Genomic DNA, 18,612 nt, shown 5'->3' with positions numbered 1-18,612 from the left:
GGAAGGGAAGGGAAGGGAAGGGAAAAGTATTTTTCTGGTGGCTTTGTCCTGGCCTTATCTATGGGGCTACTCCATAAGTAATGCCTCTAATTTTATTATGTTGGTCCAGTATGTCAGAGGCAGATGTTGGTGATATGATAGTAGGGTTTGAACCTTCCCACCAGTATTCCATTACATTTTGTTACTGTGTGACAGATGGCAGTATAGGTGCAGTTTGACATGATGGTGTCTGATATGGAAGAAGGATGTATGTGGAATCGAAATCCTCCATGTGAAAAAAAATATCACCCTTTGACATTCATCAGCGCTGAACTTTTAGGGAGACCAGACAATGGGTGTGAGCCCAGTGAGATGATGTGTGGTGCATTTCAGCAGTGGCAATGGTGACAGTGGGTTTATTTGCCTGCAAAAGCATTAAGTTGTCCTTCCTTGTATTTCTTGTTATTGCTCACAAGTTTACTTTATAACTGCCTCACCAAAACCCTCCTCTTTTATTCTGCTCATGAAAATCTTGATGTTCTTACCCATCTCATGCTGGCATCACTGGTTAACTCACTCCTCATACTTCTTACTGTGGGGAGAGTATCAGGTACTGTGTAGGCACTTTCATTTTTAATTCTAGACTTTTCAGTCAGTGGTATAACAATATAATAAAAACAGAGTCTCTTTCTGGATGCACCTATGCACGTGTGTTGTTGATATGCTCAATTATCTCGAATAGGGTTCCTTTTGTTTAGATGCATTTCACTTAAAATTAGGTGTCTTAAGTTCAGCCTCAAACTTGACAGTGAAAGACCTGAGAGCCATCCATCAGATCCATTTTAGACATATATTTTTGGTGATATCACTTGCTTTCTTTTTCCTTTGACATTGTATAGAACCTTGACTGGCTTTGGCTTAGAATAGAAGTTTTGGATAGACAATGTTATGCAAGATGGATGTTCACTTTGCTTTAAATGCTGTACTGATGCCTTTGGGGAAGTTGTCTGAGAGCTCCTTGAAAGTACATGCCAAATGCCTTCTCACAGAAACAAAGCTAAACCTATTGCAATCCTGAAGATTAATTGCTGCCATAAATAAGCCATCTGGGAAATGAACCAATCAATTCTAATATCCATTTCTTCTTAATGTGACTCTAAAAGGCCGAGGCATATTGCTTACCACAGAAACTGCTTTTTGTCTCAGCCTTTTATACTGGACATAGACTGTTCAGAATCACAAATTCGATGCACATGGCACTGGCTTTTCCACAGGTAGAACCAGACCTTCAGCTAATATAATGAACTAGAACATTACAGTAAGAAAAATCAAGTTAATCCCGTAATATGGGTTTGCTTTTATCTTTATTTTAACTAGCCTTATTCTATCAAATTATCTTGTTTCTCATTTCTGCCATATTTAGCTCTGGACTTCAAGTGAACTGAACAGGTGATTATTACCAATGAAAGGGAAATTTCTTCCAGACAACTGTTGTAGTGAATTTTTTTCTTAGGAACATCTGCAAAATCATGAGCAGATTTTAGGCTGATAGCCAAAACCATTACACACCACAGACATTCCTCATCAAACTTGTGTTATATGTTTCTTGATAATCATCCTAAATTTCTTCTTGCAAAATAAAGTTTGTAAAACTCCTAAAGTCAGGGAGAAAATAATAGTGTCGTGAGTGTCCTTCTGTGCCTTAAAGTAGTCTTATGTTTTCTCCTTGTGTTTAGTGCTCACAGCCTGTCTCAGCCTCACAACCATGTAACCTCTTTCAATCAGAAAACCTACAATTTTTGCAACCTTTAATCTATAGCCAGAGTCTCACTGAGAAAAGTGTTGGATTTGCAGTTAATGGAGTTAGTTAGCAGCTCTTTACCCCCACTTGCAGAAGGCAGCTCAGGCAGGTGGCACAATGAACAGCTGAAAACAAAAGTACGTCCCTTATGCATTTTCTTCTGCTCATTTTGATCTGATACTACTCTAAAGAGAATACATTCTCTACTATCATTTGTAAACATGTACTTTTGTCAAACATGGACTTTAGAAGCTCCTTCAGAATCATGAATATTCTTATTTCTGTCTTTAAAATGTACACATACCTCACTTATAAAACAGGCTTGGAATGATGCCCTGTATGTTGGTCTGACTGTACAAGCTTACAGTTTAGTTTAGATTTCCCGGAGTTTACCACAGAGTCAATATTTATAGTTCCATTTTATGCATCTCTGTGATAATTTATACCAAAAAGATTTGATATATATATATTTTTGAATGCCTCTGTCAAGCTTTTTTGGTAAAGCTTAGTAGGACACGTAATTTTGAGGTAGAGGTTAATTTAAATTCATGAATTTGATTCACCTTCATAATTAATCTGCTTTTTGGCTGCCGCATGCCTGAAAATGACTCCAGTTGAGCGCAAACAAAAATATTATGGAAGACTTTCCTTAGCCAGGAAAAGTTGCATTGATGGTGAATGAGAAAGTAGGTACAAACAACATTGCAAAGTTTCCTCAGAATGGTATCATTTTTTTTTTTTTTTAGGTTGGCTTCTTTTTTGTAAGAAGAGTTGTAGTGGTACTTTAGTGAAGAGAAAATGGAATGTAAGAGCTGACGTGTTTTAACTGTGGATGTTATAATCAGAACTAAGTCTCAGGCAGAAACCAGTTGCCAGACAAGTACGTCTTTGAAGAGCAGTTGAGATATATTGAGATATACTGGGGGGACTAAACAGGTAGTGTTTACTGCATATATTATTTCAGCAGCTATTTTTCTTATCCATGCAATTTTGTAATTCACTGCTTTCTCTCTCTCTCTCTCTTTTTTCGTCTACAAGCTGAGTATTGCTGTGTGCATTGGATTTTTTGCTGCTTGGAGCCCTTATGCCATCATTGCCATGTGGGCAGCTTTTGGATCGATAGATAAGATTCCTCCTTTAGCCTTTGCTATTCCAGCTGTCTTTGCAAAGTCCTCCACTCTCTACAATCCCGTTATCCATCTTCTTCTGAAACCCAATTTCCGAAGTACCATTGCCAAAGATTTCACAGTTCTTCAAAAGTTATGTGTCAGGTGTTGTTTTTGTGTCAAGGAGCTGCAGACCTACAGATCAACTTTCAACACTGGCCTGAGAACATTTAAGAGCAAAAATGAGTCCAGCAGTAATGCTCTTCCGATTATGGAAGGATGTTCTTATTTTCCCTCTGAAAAGGGTAGTCATACTTTTGAATGCTTTAAAAGCTATCCAGAATGCTGCCAGGACAGGTTAAGCACTATGGGATGCCACCCTCAAGAATGTGAGTCCTTGGAAAATGACCTCCAAGCAAACGTGACCCAGGGCAATAGGAATTCAGCGAAGGTGGCTGAGCAGGAAGAAAGAAACACTGAACCTGATAACTTGGAAATCACCTTGGAAGCAGGACCTGTGAGCTGTACATTTACAGACCTCTAGAGCTGCTTATATGAAACAATCTGGCAGTGATGTTGTTATGCTGGATTTATGAATGTAACTTCTTTTGAAAAGCCCTTCTATTATACCATTTTCTATGCTATCTTCCTCCTCTTTGATGGGACACATTCTACAGCATGGACATGCTATAAATGTTGTGTGATTTTCACCATGCTGACTTAAAGTGTATCATGATAAATATATTCACAGCAAACACTACATAAGAGAAATCCTCTGTGCGTGTTGCAACCTCTGTGTACTCCATTTTCAAGAGAACACACCAAATAATGAGAGTTTTTCTGTGGAGTTATTACCCTTTCTAGATTTTGCGTATTTTGTATCCCATATGTTTAGGACAAATAACTCAATGTAGAGTTTTAAATGAATGATCTTATGATGTTTTATTTATTATAACAGCTGAAAAGGTGAATATCAACTGAAATGCCCCGTTTCCAAGAAGGGTTGCCAAATGACCACATCTTGTATTTCCTGGGAGTCACAGGCTGATTAGAGATGAACAGGCAGGTTCTGACCACATTCCACATGAATGAAATCACAGTATATCTTGTAATCTGAAGATTGTTTTTTGTAATTTGAGAGGAAGTTGCTGTAAAACATTATTTATTATGCCCTATTTTCCCTATTGGACATCAGCATTAGGATGGCAAAGACCTGGCCCAGAAATATCATAACGGGCAAGAATCTAGTGCAGGGGCTTTCAAGGCATTACAGAAAAGACATTCTCTATGGTAAAAAGTACCATCTCTTCAAGGACCAAGAAGAAGCAATCAGAAAAGGCAGCAGGAGTTTGAATGCTTAGAAAGTCCTTTCAGTGTGTGATTTCTCCAAGGCTTCCTAAAATACATGGACCCAAGTGGGAACTTATTCATGCGGGAATCCCTGCACCATCAATGCAACTTGTCTCTGACCTCAGTGACATAGGATCCAGCTTTGAGAACTTCAGGCCATGCTGAAATTTTCCCGTGGAGAATCAGTGCAAAACAGGACTGGAAGTGATGTTCAAAGGTCATTTGGTCCTTCCTATATGGATTCCCATTGACGTCAATGCACAAAGTTGGACATGTGAATAAGTCTCTGGAGGATTCACCAGCAAAGTCACATGTTTGGAGACTTAAACTGATGTCTCATTGCAAAGCTCAATAACGTCACACTATCTAAGGGCAAAAAAGCCCACAATAATCTGTATTGTGTTGAGGGTCTGTGTGCTTGGGTTCTATACAGATGTTTGAAATCCCAGCTGTAATATGCAGCTGTTTAAAACAATCAGAAATAAATGGACATTTTTTTAGTCTATGACTGCTCTTTGAGCTGTGGCCCTGTTTAGATTCATGGTGAGATAATATTTCGAGCTGTTAATCTAATTGACAAATATCATTTATTTTTTTTTTTGTTCTAATAGAGAACTACACAGAGAACTACACAGAGAAACCAGGAGGGAAGTGTTAGGGTCTCCATGCCCAGAGTTACAGTCACTTTCAGTTCAGCATTCCCTATAGTGGAAGCCAAGATTGACTCTTGTGAGATGCTACATTTTTAGCCTGGGAAATATGGTACTGCATATTTTACGTAATGCCCTCTAGTTTACTTGAATAAAACTAAAAAAACCTATATCTTTCCACATTCACGTTGGACTCTCCATCAGCTCTTTGTACAGAGTAAAACAGTTGTGTAACTGGTCACATTCGGCTTTGGCCAGAAACTGTAAAGCTTTCAGAGTTGCTACAGAATCCATTCCAGTTCCTTTTATAAGTTAATGGAAAGAATGTAATGCCTTTGCAATGAATTTCCCATATGCTTAGATACCAGGAATGATATTGTACTTGAGTTGTTCCCTCTTTACATGGGGGAAGGTTTCTCTCTTGTCTGAGTAGCTTTTTTTGCAGCAACTGCAATCTCCAGTAAGCTTTTCAAGCATGCTGGTCTTTGGATTTTCCCACCTGTTCTTCTGTGTTATTCACAAGTTACTGCTGGTAAGTGTGTATGTAAATGAAATGCCTCTAGTTTCAGGGGCTCTCTGATATTAAGTGTTAAGGTCTGATAGAAGAGTCAATGGAGAATTGGAACTGAAAATAAAATATTTATTTTTAAAGATAAAATTAGGTTGCTTTTAGATGAAAGACACTGGTTTTCTAGGAGAACTCAGTTGTTCAGCAACATTTAAGTCTACTCCTGACCAGAGGAGCCAGAAAGTTGCTCCCAGCTGATGGGAGGCTGGTTGTGGGGACAGATTCTTCAGCAGGGTCTGTGGTAATAGTACAAAATGGTTTCAGACTTAAAGAGTGGAAATGTAGATCCTTATATCCTTTTGCATATAAGGAAAAAGATTTTACAGTGAGGGTGGTGCCTAGGAACAGGTTGCCTCAGGAGGTGGTGAATGCCCCATCCCTGGAGACACTCAAGGTGAGGTTGGATCATGCTCTGAGCAACCCAATATTACTGTGGATGTTCCTGTTCATTGCAGGGGAGTTAGACTAGGTGATCTTTAAAGGTTCCATCCAACCCTAATGATTCTGTGATTCTATGATGCAGAAAGTCAGAGATTGCACACTAACATATAATGTGGCTTCATTGCATGCACACAGTTCAGCTAAAACCTAGCACAAAGGCCATGTGTAAACCCCTTCTTTGCTTGGATTAAAGGGCTGAGCGACTGCTCGTGGGGGGCTCAGCTGGCTGAGCTGAGGACAGCAGGGCAGAGATTGTGGCCCTGGGCTGAGCACTGTCAGCTTGTCAGTGGTGGATGGAAACCTGCACACCTGCTCTCCATGACTGCAGTATTCTACTCCCCCTCTGTATTTACCTCTTGCAGTGGATTGGTCTTACAGTAGCTAGTGAGTTTGGGGCTGTGCTTGGGAAATGGCTCAAATCAAAGAATGGTTTGTGGGACAAAAGCTCTGTGGGAAGTGTCAAAACTGTTCAGTACAGCAAATTGAGGTGTGAGGTTTGGATTTTCTCAATCATTCTGAAATCTGAAGAGTATGTTACACCACTTGGGTGGTAGCAAACCCTTTTTCCTTGGGCAATGGTCAGCAAATGCTGAAGTTTGGTCAGATTGTGGGACAGCAGCTGTGTGTCTGCATTGCATCTGATAGTGGACACCCTGCTCAAAGTGAGGGTGGACTGAGGAAGGGTAGGCTTAAACCTGCTCTGTCTACTGTACACCTCTCCTCCACAGGACACCTCATGAACCCTAAGAGCAGAGTGAGACATAATTCTCCCCAGTGTGAGGATGGATGCTCTGGAGCAGACTTGCAAGTGGCTCGAGGACTCCAGAGATGTAAAGGTGATGCTCTTCTGCCGGTATGGCAGCCCATAGTTGAAGCAGGTGGCTGCACAAGGCAGCAGAGCTACAATCCAGCCAACCTGTGGCCCAACATCTACATACAGCGAATATATTTCATTCCAGATGTGAAATAGATGAGACCAATCCTGTCCTTCAAGTGCTGCAGTGATCGCATCATTAATGCCAATTGCACTCTGCAGTTACTCATGGATTTTAATATTATTGTCTTATGAACTGCAACTAATTAATCCTCTCGTTCCTCACAGCTCAGCAGACGCTATTAAGAATCATCTGCATTTTTGTTTCAGTTGAAGGGCCACAGCAGAGATTTCAGGAGGCTTGTCAGTGTAATTAGAGCAGTCAAGGTGCTGGAAACTGGTCACCCATCACTTGGAATCCAGGAACAGTTCTGGCTATGCATCTGTTATTCAGAGGAGTCACAGCGTAAAATTAATAGCTGTGAGCTGAAATGAGGATGAGTCTTGTTGTCTTTTGTTTGATGTGTCTCACTTTCTGAAGAGGGTCAGGGCCAACCTATTCCATTGACAGAGAGACACTGGCAGACACCGTCTGCCAGTCAGTTGTTGAGATTTAGTTCAGAGAGACTGGCATAAGGAGTCCTGAGTGCTGAAATATTTTCCTTTTCAATTATCTTATTTCTCTGCTATGACACTCTTACTTCCTACCAGGCTTCATGCCGAGGCAGGGCTGTTGCTGAATGCTCATCACCTGTTGTTTGAGGGAAATCATATCATTTTGACAGGTGATTTTTCTGATTCTGCATGCATGAACACAGACAACTTCTCCATGGGCTGTGGTCACAGCCGGTGTACTGGCTGTCATACAGAAGTGAAAACAACTATGCTGTTTTAAAAACACTAGCTAAATCCACAGTTTAAAAAAACTTTTCTTTTTATACGCTGTTCAGTCCATGGTTCACCCACTGCAGCTCACCATAGCTGGGATTAAAGCAGCTTTGTTTGTCTGACCAGCCATAAACTGCCTTTTGCTGTTTGGTCCAGAGTGAAGGTGCTGGGAGTTGTTCTGCTAGGCCTGATGTAGGTGACGTATCTGTTGATTGCTCTTCCTAAAATATTTTATTCATTTCAGTTCTTACCTTTATTTGTGATATTAAGGTCCAGTCCTGACTGCAATGTATTTTTTCCCTATTATTTTTTCCTACAAAAGCCACAGTCCTGGGCCAGAATATCTGTGGTAGTAGAACTGCATGGAGGTTTGCACCTTGCAGCAGCATCATTCCATGGTCTGCTCTGAATCATTGAGTCCAACCACAGCCTAACCATACTACCCTAACTAACAATCCCTCACTAAATCTTGTCCCTGAGCACCACATCCAAACGGTTTTGAAACACATCCAGGAATGGTGACTCAGCCACCTCCCTGGGAAGCCCGGTTGTCCAGCTTCTTCCTTCTGGTAAATGCTCCCTCACAGTACGGTCTTAATGAACTTTGCTCAAATGAAGAGCAATTTCACATCAGTTTTCTGACTTCCATTTTTATTTAACTACATTTAAATACATTATTGAGTATGAAAACAACCTAACTCTGTAGCATTCTGCTAGGTAGTTTGAAACAGCTCATAGCTTGAGCTGTCTATATTAATATGTAAGAGATTGATGAATGGTTTATTCAAGAGCAGTTTTTCACATCAGAGATGAAAGTGAAAGATGGAACAACCAGGATCTGCCAGAGAACGTTAATGTTCCCTCATGGTGGTTTCCCAGAATATATTCCTAATAACTGTGCCCAGTTCTTCTTCTAAACTAGTACCTCTAATCTGAGAAGATAACCACTTAAGCTGCCCAAACCTCATTCCACAAGAGAGTAAGGAGAAATAAAAGTCTCAATCATCTCACGGCTGTTAGGTGACCTGTGTGAAATAAAGCACAGGTCTTTGTCTTCTCTGGAGAGAGGAGTGCTCAAATCATCACGGCTGGTACTGTTTAGCTGCCTTACTAGTAACGTCATGGAAGCCAAGACTCTTATGTCTCACCTGAAAGAAAAGGGTGTGGGGAAAGAAAAATTCTGAGTCAGCTTAACATTCCCTCCCTCCTGGAGAGAAGAAGGTAGAATAAACTTGGCCTTCGCAAAGTATGCTGAGCTCACTTTCTAGGGTGTCCTGCAGCTGTGATGACTTTGTGCTAAAAAACTCTAGATGGTATGACCATGGGTCTGGAGCTGAGCTGCACAGAGATATCTGCAGATCTGGTAAGCACATTTCACAGGCTAATAAAAATACAGACAAAAATGATCTGATTGTGCTTGTGGCCTGATTGCATTGATGCATTTTGTGTTTTATCATGTAGCCTTAAGGTACATTCAATATAAATTAAGTTATTCATAAAACAGGATCCAATGCTAGCAGACTTGTCTTTTCTAGTGGTTTGAATACATTGAATGAGAAAACTTGTTCTCTTTTTCTTCCATCCTTCCCACTCTCTCTTCTATATGCAGAGTAGAAGTTACTCCAAAAGCAGAAAAATTGCCAGTGAATTGTGAAAATAGCTTCTATACGTGCTTCTTATTTTATTATTTAAGAATCAATTATATATTCATCAAACTTTATATATTTTTGTAGCAGATGTATCACAAAATGTAACACTATAGATCTGATCAAGCAGCACTGAGGTGCATATAATAATCTTATTGAGAAAAGAGTAATCTCCAGTATTTAAAATGATGGCAATAATAATCCTGCAAGTATACATGTTACTATTCTTTTCTACCCAGGTTTTACAGCTAAGAGTTATGCAGAGTATTTTGTTTCTATTTCAGCCATGAGACAGCTTGCAAATTGAAAGAGACACAGAGAACTATGGTGGATTTTTTAAATAAGTGATATGTTCAATTAAGACTCTTATTTATGACCTTCAGATCACAGCCGAGTAGCTGCTATTTAGTGCAGCCTCCTGGAAAGTAAGAGAGCAGTGCTGCCCAAAGCCAAAGACATCTCAGCTTTTCATCTTCTCATGCTGTCCCAGCAGTGTGAGGAGCTGGGGATCCACAAGAAGCTGGGAGGGGATAGAATCAGGACAGCCAAAGGGATATCCCATTCCATGTGACACCAGGTGGAAAAACTATATGGGCTGGAGTTAATGTGATAAGATGGGGAGCTACCACTGGTTGAGCGTTGGCCAGCAGGTGGTGGGCAATTGCATTGTGTATCATTTGTTTCTCTCTCTCTCTATATATATATATATACATATGTATGATTGTTTTGTCCCACCATAAACATATCCTTGTCTTGAAATGCAGGCTTCTTTTCTTACTAGAGGTAAATGTTTGTTAATCCAGGCAAATAACTGTTGTCAGCCCTCAGTACTGCTGTACTTAAATGTCTCTGTCACTTCTCACTATTTATGCTATGAAGTGAATGCTGGCAGTGTAATCTTTGGGCAGCAGGCTCAAGTTTGAGAATATATTGAAAGCAAAACTTTTAAAAAGTAACCTTAAAATCTATGTATCTGCAGGGAAAAACTTATAGGAAGTCATACATTCACAAGTAAGTCTTCTGATAGAATATGCATGCCTGGGAGCAAGAGACATGTTCTTTGATTTTACCATCATAGCACTTATCATGCTATGTATCATACCTAGTGGCAGTGAGTTCTCACGTAAAACAAATCACTTCCATCTATTCCTCACTTGTCAGTGTCGCTGATGCTGAAGGAAAATAAAGCCTTTCTATCTATTTATTTAATTATTTATTGTCTCTTAGAGCCTTGAAATTGTTCTGAGTCTGCTGAGGAGTTACGTGGGACATTTCTGTCTCTGATCCTAGTACAAGTCTTTACAGAGCCTCTGAAATGCAGCTTCAGAGTGGTATTGAAGAACATGTTTGTGTTAGCAAAATAGAGTCATTAGGAGTGCTTTCCCCAGTGCACTGTAGACAATAAACATGGTTACACATCTTGCTTGATTAAATTCATAAACATTCAAGTCTGAGAGTTGCTTCTGGAGGCAGGGACATCAGCTTTCACACTAAGAATTCCCCCAGGGCCTTGGACATTTTTCTCTCAAGAGGGAAATAAGCAGTGAGAGGAAGGGTTGCTGGCTGAGGCAAGTGAGGGGTTGGTGTCAGACGGCATGGGGGTATTCCTTTCTCAGACAAGGAACCAAGCAGGCTTTAGGTGCTTAATGCATCACAACAAGTCTGGTAACAAGGTATTTTCTTTACATTGTTTGCAACACCTTAAGGACTCTAATGTAAAGAGAACAGTCAGGTTTCACTGTGCTGATTTGAAATGATATACTCCCTACTTGTACTCTGTCTCCTGGACACAGTTTCCACAGAGGTGCATGGAAGGTGCACTGAAGTGATTCCAGAAGAAAGGTCCTGCAACTTGGAGATTTCTTTCTTTAGATTTCTTTCTTTAGTGGGACTCAGGGGATTGTGTTCCTTGTTATGTGTGATAGGTAGCACCAGTTATTTATTCTGCAATTCTTGCCTCTTCCACTGAGTGCACATCATGTAGATGAGGATTTTCATCTATGCTAGCAGGACCGAAGCTGTGTGTTGTTTGCTTGTATATTATCTCTGGCTTGTTTATTATCTCTATCAGTAGGGTTGGTCACTGAAGTTAAGAGGATTTTTTTTCTTTTTAGCACGTTTTTTCCCGTACTCGGTGTGGTAGATAACACCACTTTGTAAAGCTTCCTTTCCCGTTCCAGTTCCTAATTTGCATTAAGGTCACAAAAGGCTTTTACAGTGAGAGGAAGTAGAGCAGTGTCATCTTCTTTGTAGAGCCTTGTCATCATCTGACAGCAAGGAAAGGGTGAGGGTCATCAGAGATGCTGCTTTGCTTTACTCAAAAACTTCAAGAAAACAGCGCTCATTTGAAACAGTCTTCATTTGAAGAGTCTTCGAAGGATGTTCAGTGTGGGGGAAGATGTAACTGTGAGCAAATCACCAAAGAGCTTTGATAGAGAGAGCTTATCAGACTCTTTGATAGACCTTGTCACTGTGAAACCCTGGAAGACCAGAGTGTGAGACAAGAGCAAGCAGTGTCTGTTTGCGTCCAAGGGTAGACAGGAGATTCCACTGATATGTATTGTTAATCCTGTTAATCTTAAGGAACCTTTCATCCTTTATCACTGTTGTTTGGGAGAAGCTGGGACCAATTAACTGATTAGAGGAACTATTAGAGGAACAGGAATATCTTGCTTGTAAGTGAACGGTATGTAAGATGTATGTTGAACACAATAAAGACAGACTATTCTGATGCTACAAGAAACTAAGAGAGCTCTCGAACTCGACTGAGCACCAACAGTTCTGGTCTTTAATAACATAATTCATAAATTAACTTTAAAAATATCTACATCAGATGTCACTGACCACCAGAATGACTGGCAAATCATCCTGTAAATGCAGAGTAACAAAGCTGCACAAAGGAGGCAAATAATGTTTCTAAGAAGTATTATATGAACAGCAGGAAGAATTCTAGGATCTTTTTGTTGCTGTTTAGATTTTTATTAGCTTTTCTCTTTTTTTTCTTGATGACTTCAAGAATGAAAATAGAAACATTCCATAATGCTTCCATTCTTTCCTGTGGGCCTTCAGGGTGACTTTTTGTACACATGACCTCAGTTAGTTGCAATAAAGATATTTAGAAATCTACTTCCCCATTCAGGTTTGAAAATCAAGGGCCTCGTGGGGAAAGAAAATCTGATTCAATTGTTTATTAAAAGATGATCAAGGTCAGAGTGTGTTATTGCTTAAAACTGAGAATCCATGGGACTTGGTGTTAAACCTGAGTAAACTGGGAATTGTACTGTTCTGATTTAATATATTCATTACTTTTTTTTTAATCATTATGGTCATTATTTTTAGGTGAAGGACAGAAATTTATTAGCCTAAAATAATGCAGTCCTAATTTGCATTAATTAATGTATGATAATTTCCGTACTAAAATAAGGTGTTTATAAGCATGCTCACAATGGGAGCAGGAGAAGCCAAGTGCAGTGGTTACTGCTGTTTTACTTGCCAAGTTAGTATTTAGCCATTGTCAGAAGACATTTTTCTTGTAGTTAATTTCACTGTCTCTAGATAAGATTTAATGTGACTGAACTTTAGAGGGTTTTGGATGCAGATCTATGAATTCTGTGACTCATTTATCATATTAAAGAAACATGTCAGGTTTTGACACTTTTAATACTACTCACCAAGAAGATTTAAACTACTGATTTCCAGTCCTTTTTGGTTTAGACTTCTTGCATATCTGTTTTGTAATAAGAAACTAACATGGAACTTGTGTTCCTTCAAGTCTTTGTAACCTAGAAGTGATGAAGGACAGGTATTTTATCCGATATTTCTGGCCACTTTTCAGAATTTCTGATAAATGTAATGTTGATCTTGAGACTTTCAACACAGTATGTATGAACCACTTGCTTTTTCATCATTAGGAAGCAATATGTCTGTCTGTATTTCTGCAGGACATGAATTCTTGGTTTTGAAGACTCGTGCTGAAATTTTGGGGTATGACCTGTAGCGTTAAAGAATTGTCTAGCAATGAAGACAGATCCTTCAAAGAAAGTAGCTTTGCTTTCAGTGAATGGATCCACATTTTCCCATAAACATATCCAAATTTCCTGGAGACATTTTACATCTGCATACTTCTCTTGCTCTGCTTTTGTTAGTCATCACTGATTTCAGGTTGGATATCAGGAAAAAGTTCTTCACCAGATGGTGTTCGGGTGCTGAAATATGTTCCCCAGGGAAGTGATCATGATGCCAAAATGGTGGAGTTCAAGGAGTGCTCTGTCATCTGGTCTGATTTTTGAGTGGTCCTGTGTGGAGCCGGGAATTGGAGACAGTGATCTTTATGGGTCCCTTCCAACTCAGGTTAATCTACAGTTCTGTGATCTACGGTGAAAATAATTCTCTTTTCACTTTATTTTTCTTTTTTTCCTTTTTATATTTCACTACCCCCTCTTCAGCTGGTTAATTTAACACTGTGACAATGTTTTCACTGCAGTAGGTGAGCTGCACCCAACAAGCTGTTTGATAATGTCACAGAAAATAGCACCTGTGAGGATCTTACAAGTACTGGAAAGTTGCAGCTGTGCCAAGAAATCTTAGAAGCTGCATTAAAAGAGTAAGAGGGAAGGAGAAAGAACTGGTTCAGTATTAAGCTTATCTTTGGAAATATCTTATCCCCTATGGAGGCCACTCCTGAATGCGTCTTTCCTGTGAGAACCCCTCTTGCTAGGTGTGTAGCTCAGCTACCTGAGACATGGAGTTCATTTAAGTGCATGGAAAAGCCTTTAGTTCAGGAAGTTTTGTCATAGAGCCTGCATATCTCTGTGAGAGGACTAGTGCTTTCTCTGTTTCTGCCCAGAATGGTCGCAACCTAAACCAAAGTTACATTTCTACGGCAAATTAAATTTGCCTAAAATGATCTGCAATGCTTTCTTATCCTAGATTAACACTAATCCAATTGTAATTGAGTGTTATATATTCCTCCTCCAAATATATCACTGTCAATGGTTACATTTAAATTAGTATAAAGCATCTCTCCTAATGCTATATTTCTTTTTTAGACAAATACTGACTGTTAATGAGGCTTGGGCACTTAATTAGCTATCTGCTTCTAGATGATTTGTTCATTTAAAGTTTTACAGTTCTTCATAGACTGAATAATTTTTTCATTTCAGGAAAAAAGTACCAAAATTTGTTGACATCTAAGCTACACTGGCAGCTAAAAAGCAATAAATTTTGTTTCCATCGCTGCAGCAAAGAAAGAACTGGAGACCCATGTAGAATGTGAACAGAAGGTAAAGAAATAGTTGCTGAATTCTGCCCTTTGTATTTAATATTCCAGTAAAGCTTTTAATCTCAGTTCAGTTTAATGAAGTTGTTATTTTTGTGTCTGGAAGCAACACTGACACACTTCGTGTTGTGTAGCTAGTTCTGAGAGCACGAGTCTGCCAGAATAGCCACTTGTGTATTGCCATATGGAGATAATATTGCAGTGCCTATGAGAGGAACATTTAGGCTAATTATCTGATAACTGTAACTTGTGTTCTGCAAAACCTGTAGGTCCTGCTCTGCTGATGATCTTTGCCTTGTGCTATGTTAAGTATTTGTTATGCGTATATGATAAGATGGGAAGAAGAATCCATCAAGAGGTTGCATCTTATCTTAAGAATCACAGATAAAAATTAGCTATGCCTGTCTTCAGTCAAAAGCAAAATATATAATGAAGGCAGGGCTCAAAACACAAATCAGAATGCATTTCAGTTTCATCTAAAGCCAAGGATTAGTTTGAGTCTTCTGTTCAGTTATTAAGAAGATATAGAAGTCTTTTATCCAAAGCTCTGTTACAATAAAATGAACCAACTCATTAAGATCTCAAACAGACCTTATCCAAAGGTCGGTATGAATATTTACATTGATTTCAGTGGACTTTTTTGGAGCCAGCCAAGTTTATCTAACAGTCCTATGATTCCTTCTAATCTGAAATAGCTTTCTTTTTTCCTGCCAGATTAACTGATCACTATCAGTAAAATATTAGACATTATGCACAGCACAGCCAAACAGAGCTCAGCTGCATTAATTTCTAAGCAACGTTTTTTTTTTTTAATTCTGCTAATTTTCATGAAATTGTTTTCATTTTAAGAAATTTTCATTTACAATGTGTATTTTATAAGCTGCATTAGATGCTGTTGGCTTGTCTAGCAAGAAATTGTGTTCAGCTACTTCTCTCTTTGTCCTTACCTAAGTAGGAAATGAAAACTAAGAAGGGCAGCAATAGACTCCACTGATAATCAAGCTTGGATACGTAATCGTATGCATCCCTGTTCCTCCATAAACCAAATTCTGTCAAATTCTTCAGTAGTAAACTGAAATTCTGAAAAGAGATGTAGAATCATAGGATCAAAAGATTGGAAAGGGCCTACAAGATCATCTAGTCCAAATGTCCTCTCATTACCATTGCTACTAAACCATATCTTGTAGCTCCTCATCCAGACACATCTTGAACGCTGCCAGGGACAGCAACTCCACCACCATCCTGGGCAGACATTACAGTGCCTGACAACTCTCTGAGAGGACAAGGTTCCTTCTGTCTAATCTAAAACTCTTCTGGTACAACTTGCAGCTGTTTCCTCAGGTCCTGTTTGTTGCTTGGGAGAAGAGGCCAAGCCCCTCCTCATCACAACCTCCCTTCAGGAAGCTGTAAAGTGCAATGAGGAGGTCTCCCCTGAGCCTCCTCTTCTCCAGGCTAAACAATCCCAACTCCCTCAGCCACTCCTCATAAGACTTGTGCTCCAGATCCCTCACAAGTTTTTTTCCCCTTCTCTGGATGCGTTCCAGGGCCTTGATGTCATTCTTGTAGTGAGGAGCTCAAAAATGAACATAATACTCAAAATTCAGCCTCAACAATGCTGAGTACAGGGGGATGCTCCTACTGATCATACTATTTCTTGCACAGGCCAGGATGACATTGGCCCTCTTGGCCACCTGGGCACACTGTTGGCTCATGTTCAGCCGAGCATCGACCAGCTCCCCCAGGTCCCTTTCCTCTTCACAGTCATATAGAATCATAGAATCACAAGGTTGGAAAGGAAATAAAATATCAGAGTCCTCCACTCAGTTTTTTCTGCTTTACTGAAAGATTTCGTTCTGTTTCCCATGCTAAGCTCTTGGAGTTGGCATGGAAATGCCAACGATGTTTCTGAGGGGCTTATGTCTCCACCTGGTGGTTGTGCTTTGTTATTACATGACGTTACTCTGACACATTTTAAAATCCATCTTTCAGTAGGCTTCAGCAATTTTTACATGTGCTTTGTAGGAGAGGATTATAACTGAGCACTTTGAGTAGAGTTAAATAGATTAATCCAAATAATCTGGCAGGAATATTTTAAAAACTTTGAGTCTGTATTTTAAAGACAACAAGTATTGAATTGTGATTTGCTGTGGAAGATGAAGAGAATAACATCAGTTTTCCTTCTTATTGTATTCACAGGAAGATGCAAATTAAGAGCTGTAGCAAGTGAGTTTTCCCAGAACAATCTGAGAGAGCTGAAGAAGTTAGTGTTCATCACTCTCAGATCTTTCTTCAGCTACCACCTGCAGCCTGAGCTGACAGAAGGGACCACATCCAGGGCTTTATTCCTTTACCTTCAATGTTGTTGCAGTACACATCATTTATTTCAGAACGCAGTCCCCCCTTCCAACTACTAGTGCTCTGCTTTGGAAGCAAAGGGAGTAGCTCTACACAGAGCCAGCAGGCTGCAATTCCTCCATTTGTATTAAGTTAAGCTTGTGGTCCTGTTATTCCCTCTTCACACTCAAGATACACATTATCAAGTTAGACCAGGAAGAAAACAGCACTTCCTACTTCCATGGGAACCATTTCATAACTGTCTCTTATGCAAAATGAAGATTTGATTTTCCTAAATGGGCCACTAAAATTTCCTCTCAGGAAGGCAAAACCCTATGTTTAACCACAAAAAGAGGCATTTCCAGTGCTCTTTCACATCAGCACAGCATCAGTTTTAAGTAGGTAAATGTAACTTGCCATGTTTTCTAATGTGATGGGATCTGCACCATTTTTCTGTTAGACTGCAATGTTTTCTGGGCTGAGAACAATTGTGTCAGGTGGAGGTCACTTATACTAGTGAGAAATGCTTGAATTTAGCAGTATATGGCTGAAGGGGCATTAATCTTAATTGCCTCTTGACAGAAGGTGGTACCAATTCTTGGCACTTACATTCTTTCATGAAAGTGGGGACCAAGCTTGGGACCGTTTTGGTTCTCCTTTTGTCTCTATACTCTAACAGAGTGAAATGTCCAGTGGGGCTCTTTAAAAATTTCACTGTGTTTCTGAGATGCTGAAATAATCTCTGCACATACTTCTAAACTGACACGCAGCTACTTGGCTCTGTCTTCATGTACAGCCACAACACAATCGTGTTATGCCATCTTATGGCTAGATAAGACCAGATCAGTGCTTGTATGCATTGCTCTAATTCTGGCTTTAGAGATTAATAATTACGCTTGCATTACAACTCATCTCAGTGAAGTAATTACGTGTAATTGCATAATTACCCTTTACAGTTGTTTGACTTACTGGTGTTTGTACTAATTAAATTAATGTTATGCAAAACTATAAATTAATTTAAAATAAAAAAAGCACTGAGCACTGCCTCTTGAGGGTGTGTATATGCAGACAGTGGTACCATCTTTGAACATAAATGTTGGTCCTATAACTTTTATTGACCACATCACACAGTTTTCTTTTATCAGGTGAAAGGATACAGTGTTGAAGAATAAACTATGTAATAATCCTAAACAAAACAAGATCTAGGACTCTTGAACTAAAATAAACTCTCTTGCTCAAGAACACTTTCTATTGTCTGGTTAGTCAGAGGTCCAATTTCTCTAAAGCAAATAATCTTGCATTTATTTATTAAAAATATTTTTCAGTGGTAGCCGAAACTAAACTTAAGTTTATCTTACTCCTTGCTGACACATTTTATGTTCCCCTAGATCAAAATTCAGTGCTTGAGTTTTGTGCCCAGTCTACAATTCTGATATGCAAATAACTTCACCAGATCAACTTTTTTTGCTTATACATTGATATCCCAAATCTGACTGACAGGAATAAAATTTGAAATGGGAATTCAAATAAAGAAAACGGAAGGATTAGCATAATGAATAGCAAACAGAATGCTGTCTTTAAATCTGGTTTTGGAGACGTTCATAATCCTACACTTTCTTTCCTGAAGAGAAAGTACTGCTTAGTTTGGACTTAGAAAAGCACAATTTGTGCACTTAACTTCTCCATTTGAAATTTGTCCGATGTAACTCTTCAAAGAATAAATGTCAAAAATCACTCTTCTTGCCTGCATTCGGTTT

At 39.3% G+C, this 18,612-nt stretch overlaps 1 protein-coding gene across 1 annotated transcript in view; it reads left to right on the top strand.

Moving 5' to 3' along the window:
• LOC107310103 (opsin-5-like) overlaps positions 1 to 4,741 on the top strand; it is a 33,334-nt gene extending 28,593 nt beyond the window's left edge. Inside the window, exon 6 of the mRNA XM_015855446.2 lies at positions 2,819 to 4,741. Coding sequence (XP_015710932.1) covers positions 2,819 to 3,430 — 612 coding nt within the window. The 3' untranslated portion in view covers positions 3,431 to 4,741. The remainder of the gene's footprint in view (positions 1 to 2,818) is intronic.
• Positions 4,742 to 18,612: the final 13,871 nt, after the last annotated feature.

Source organism: Coturnix japonica, chromosome 2, assembly GCF_001577835.2.
Source record: "Coturnix japonica isolate 7356 chromosome 2, Coturnix japonica 2.1, whole genome shotgun sequence".
Taxonomy (NCBI): domain Eukaryota; kingdom Metazoa; phylum Chordata; class Aves; order Galliformes; family Phasianidae; genus Coturnix; species Coturnix japonica.
This window is presented reverse-complemented; position numbering and strand designations above follow the sequence as displayed.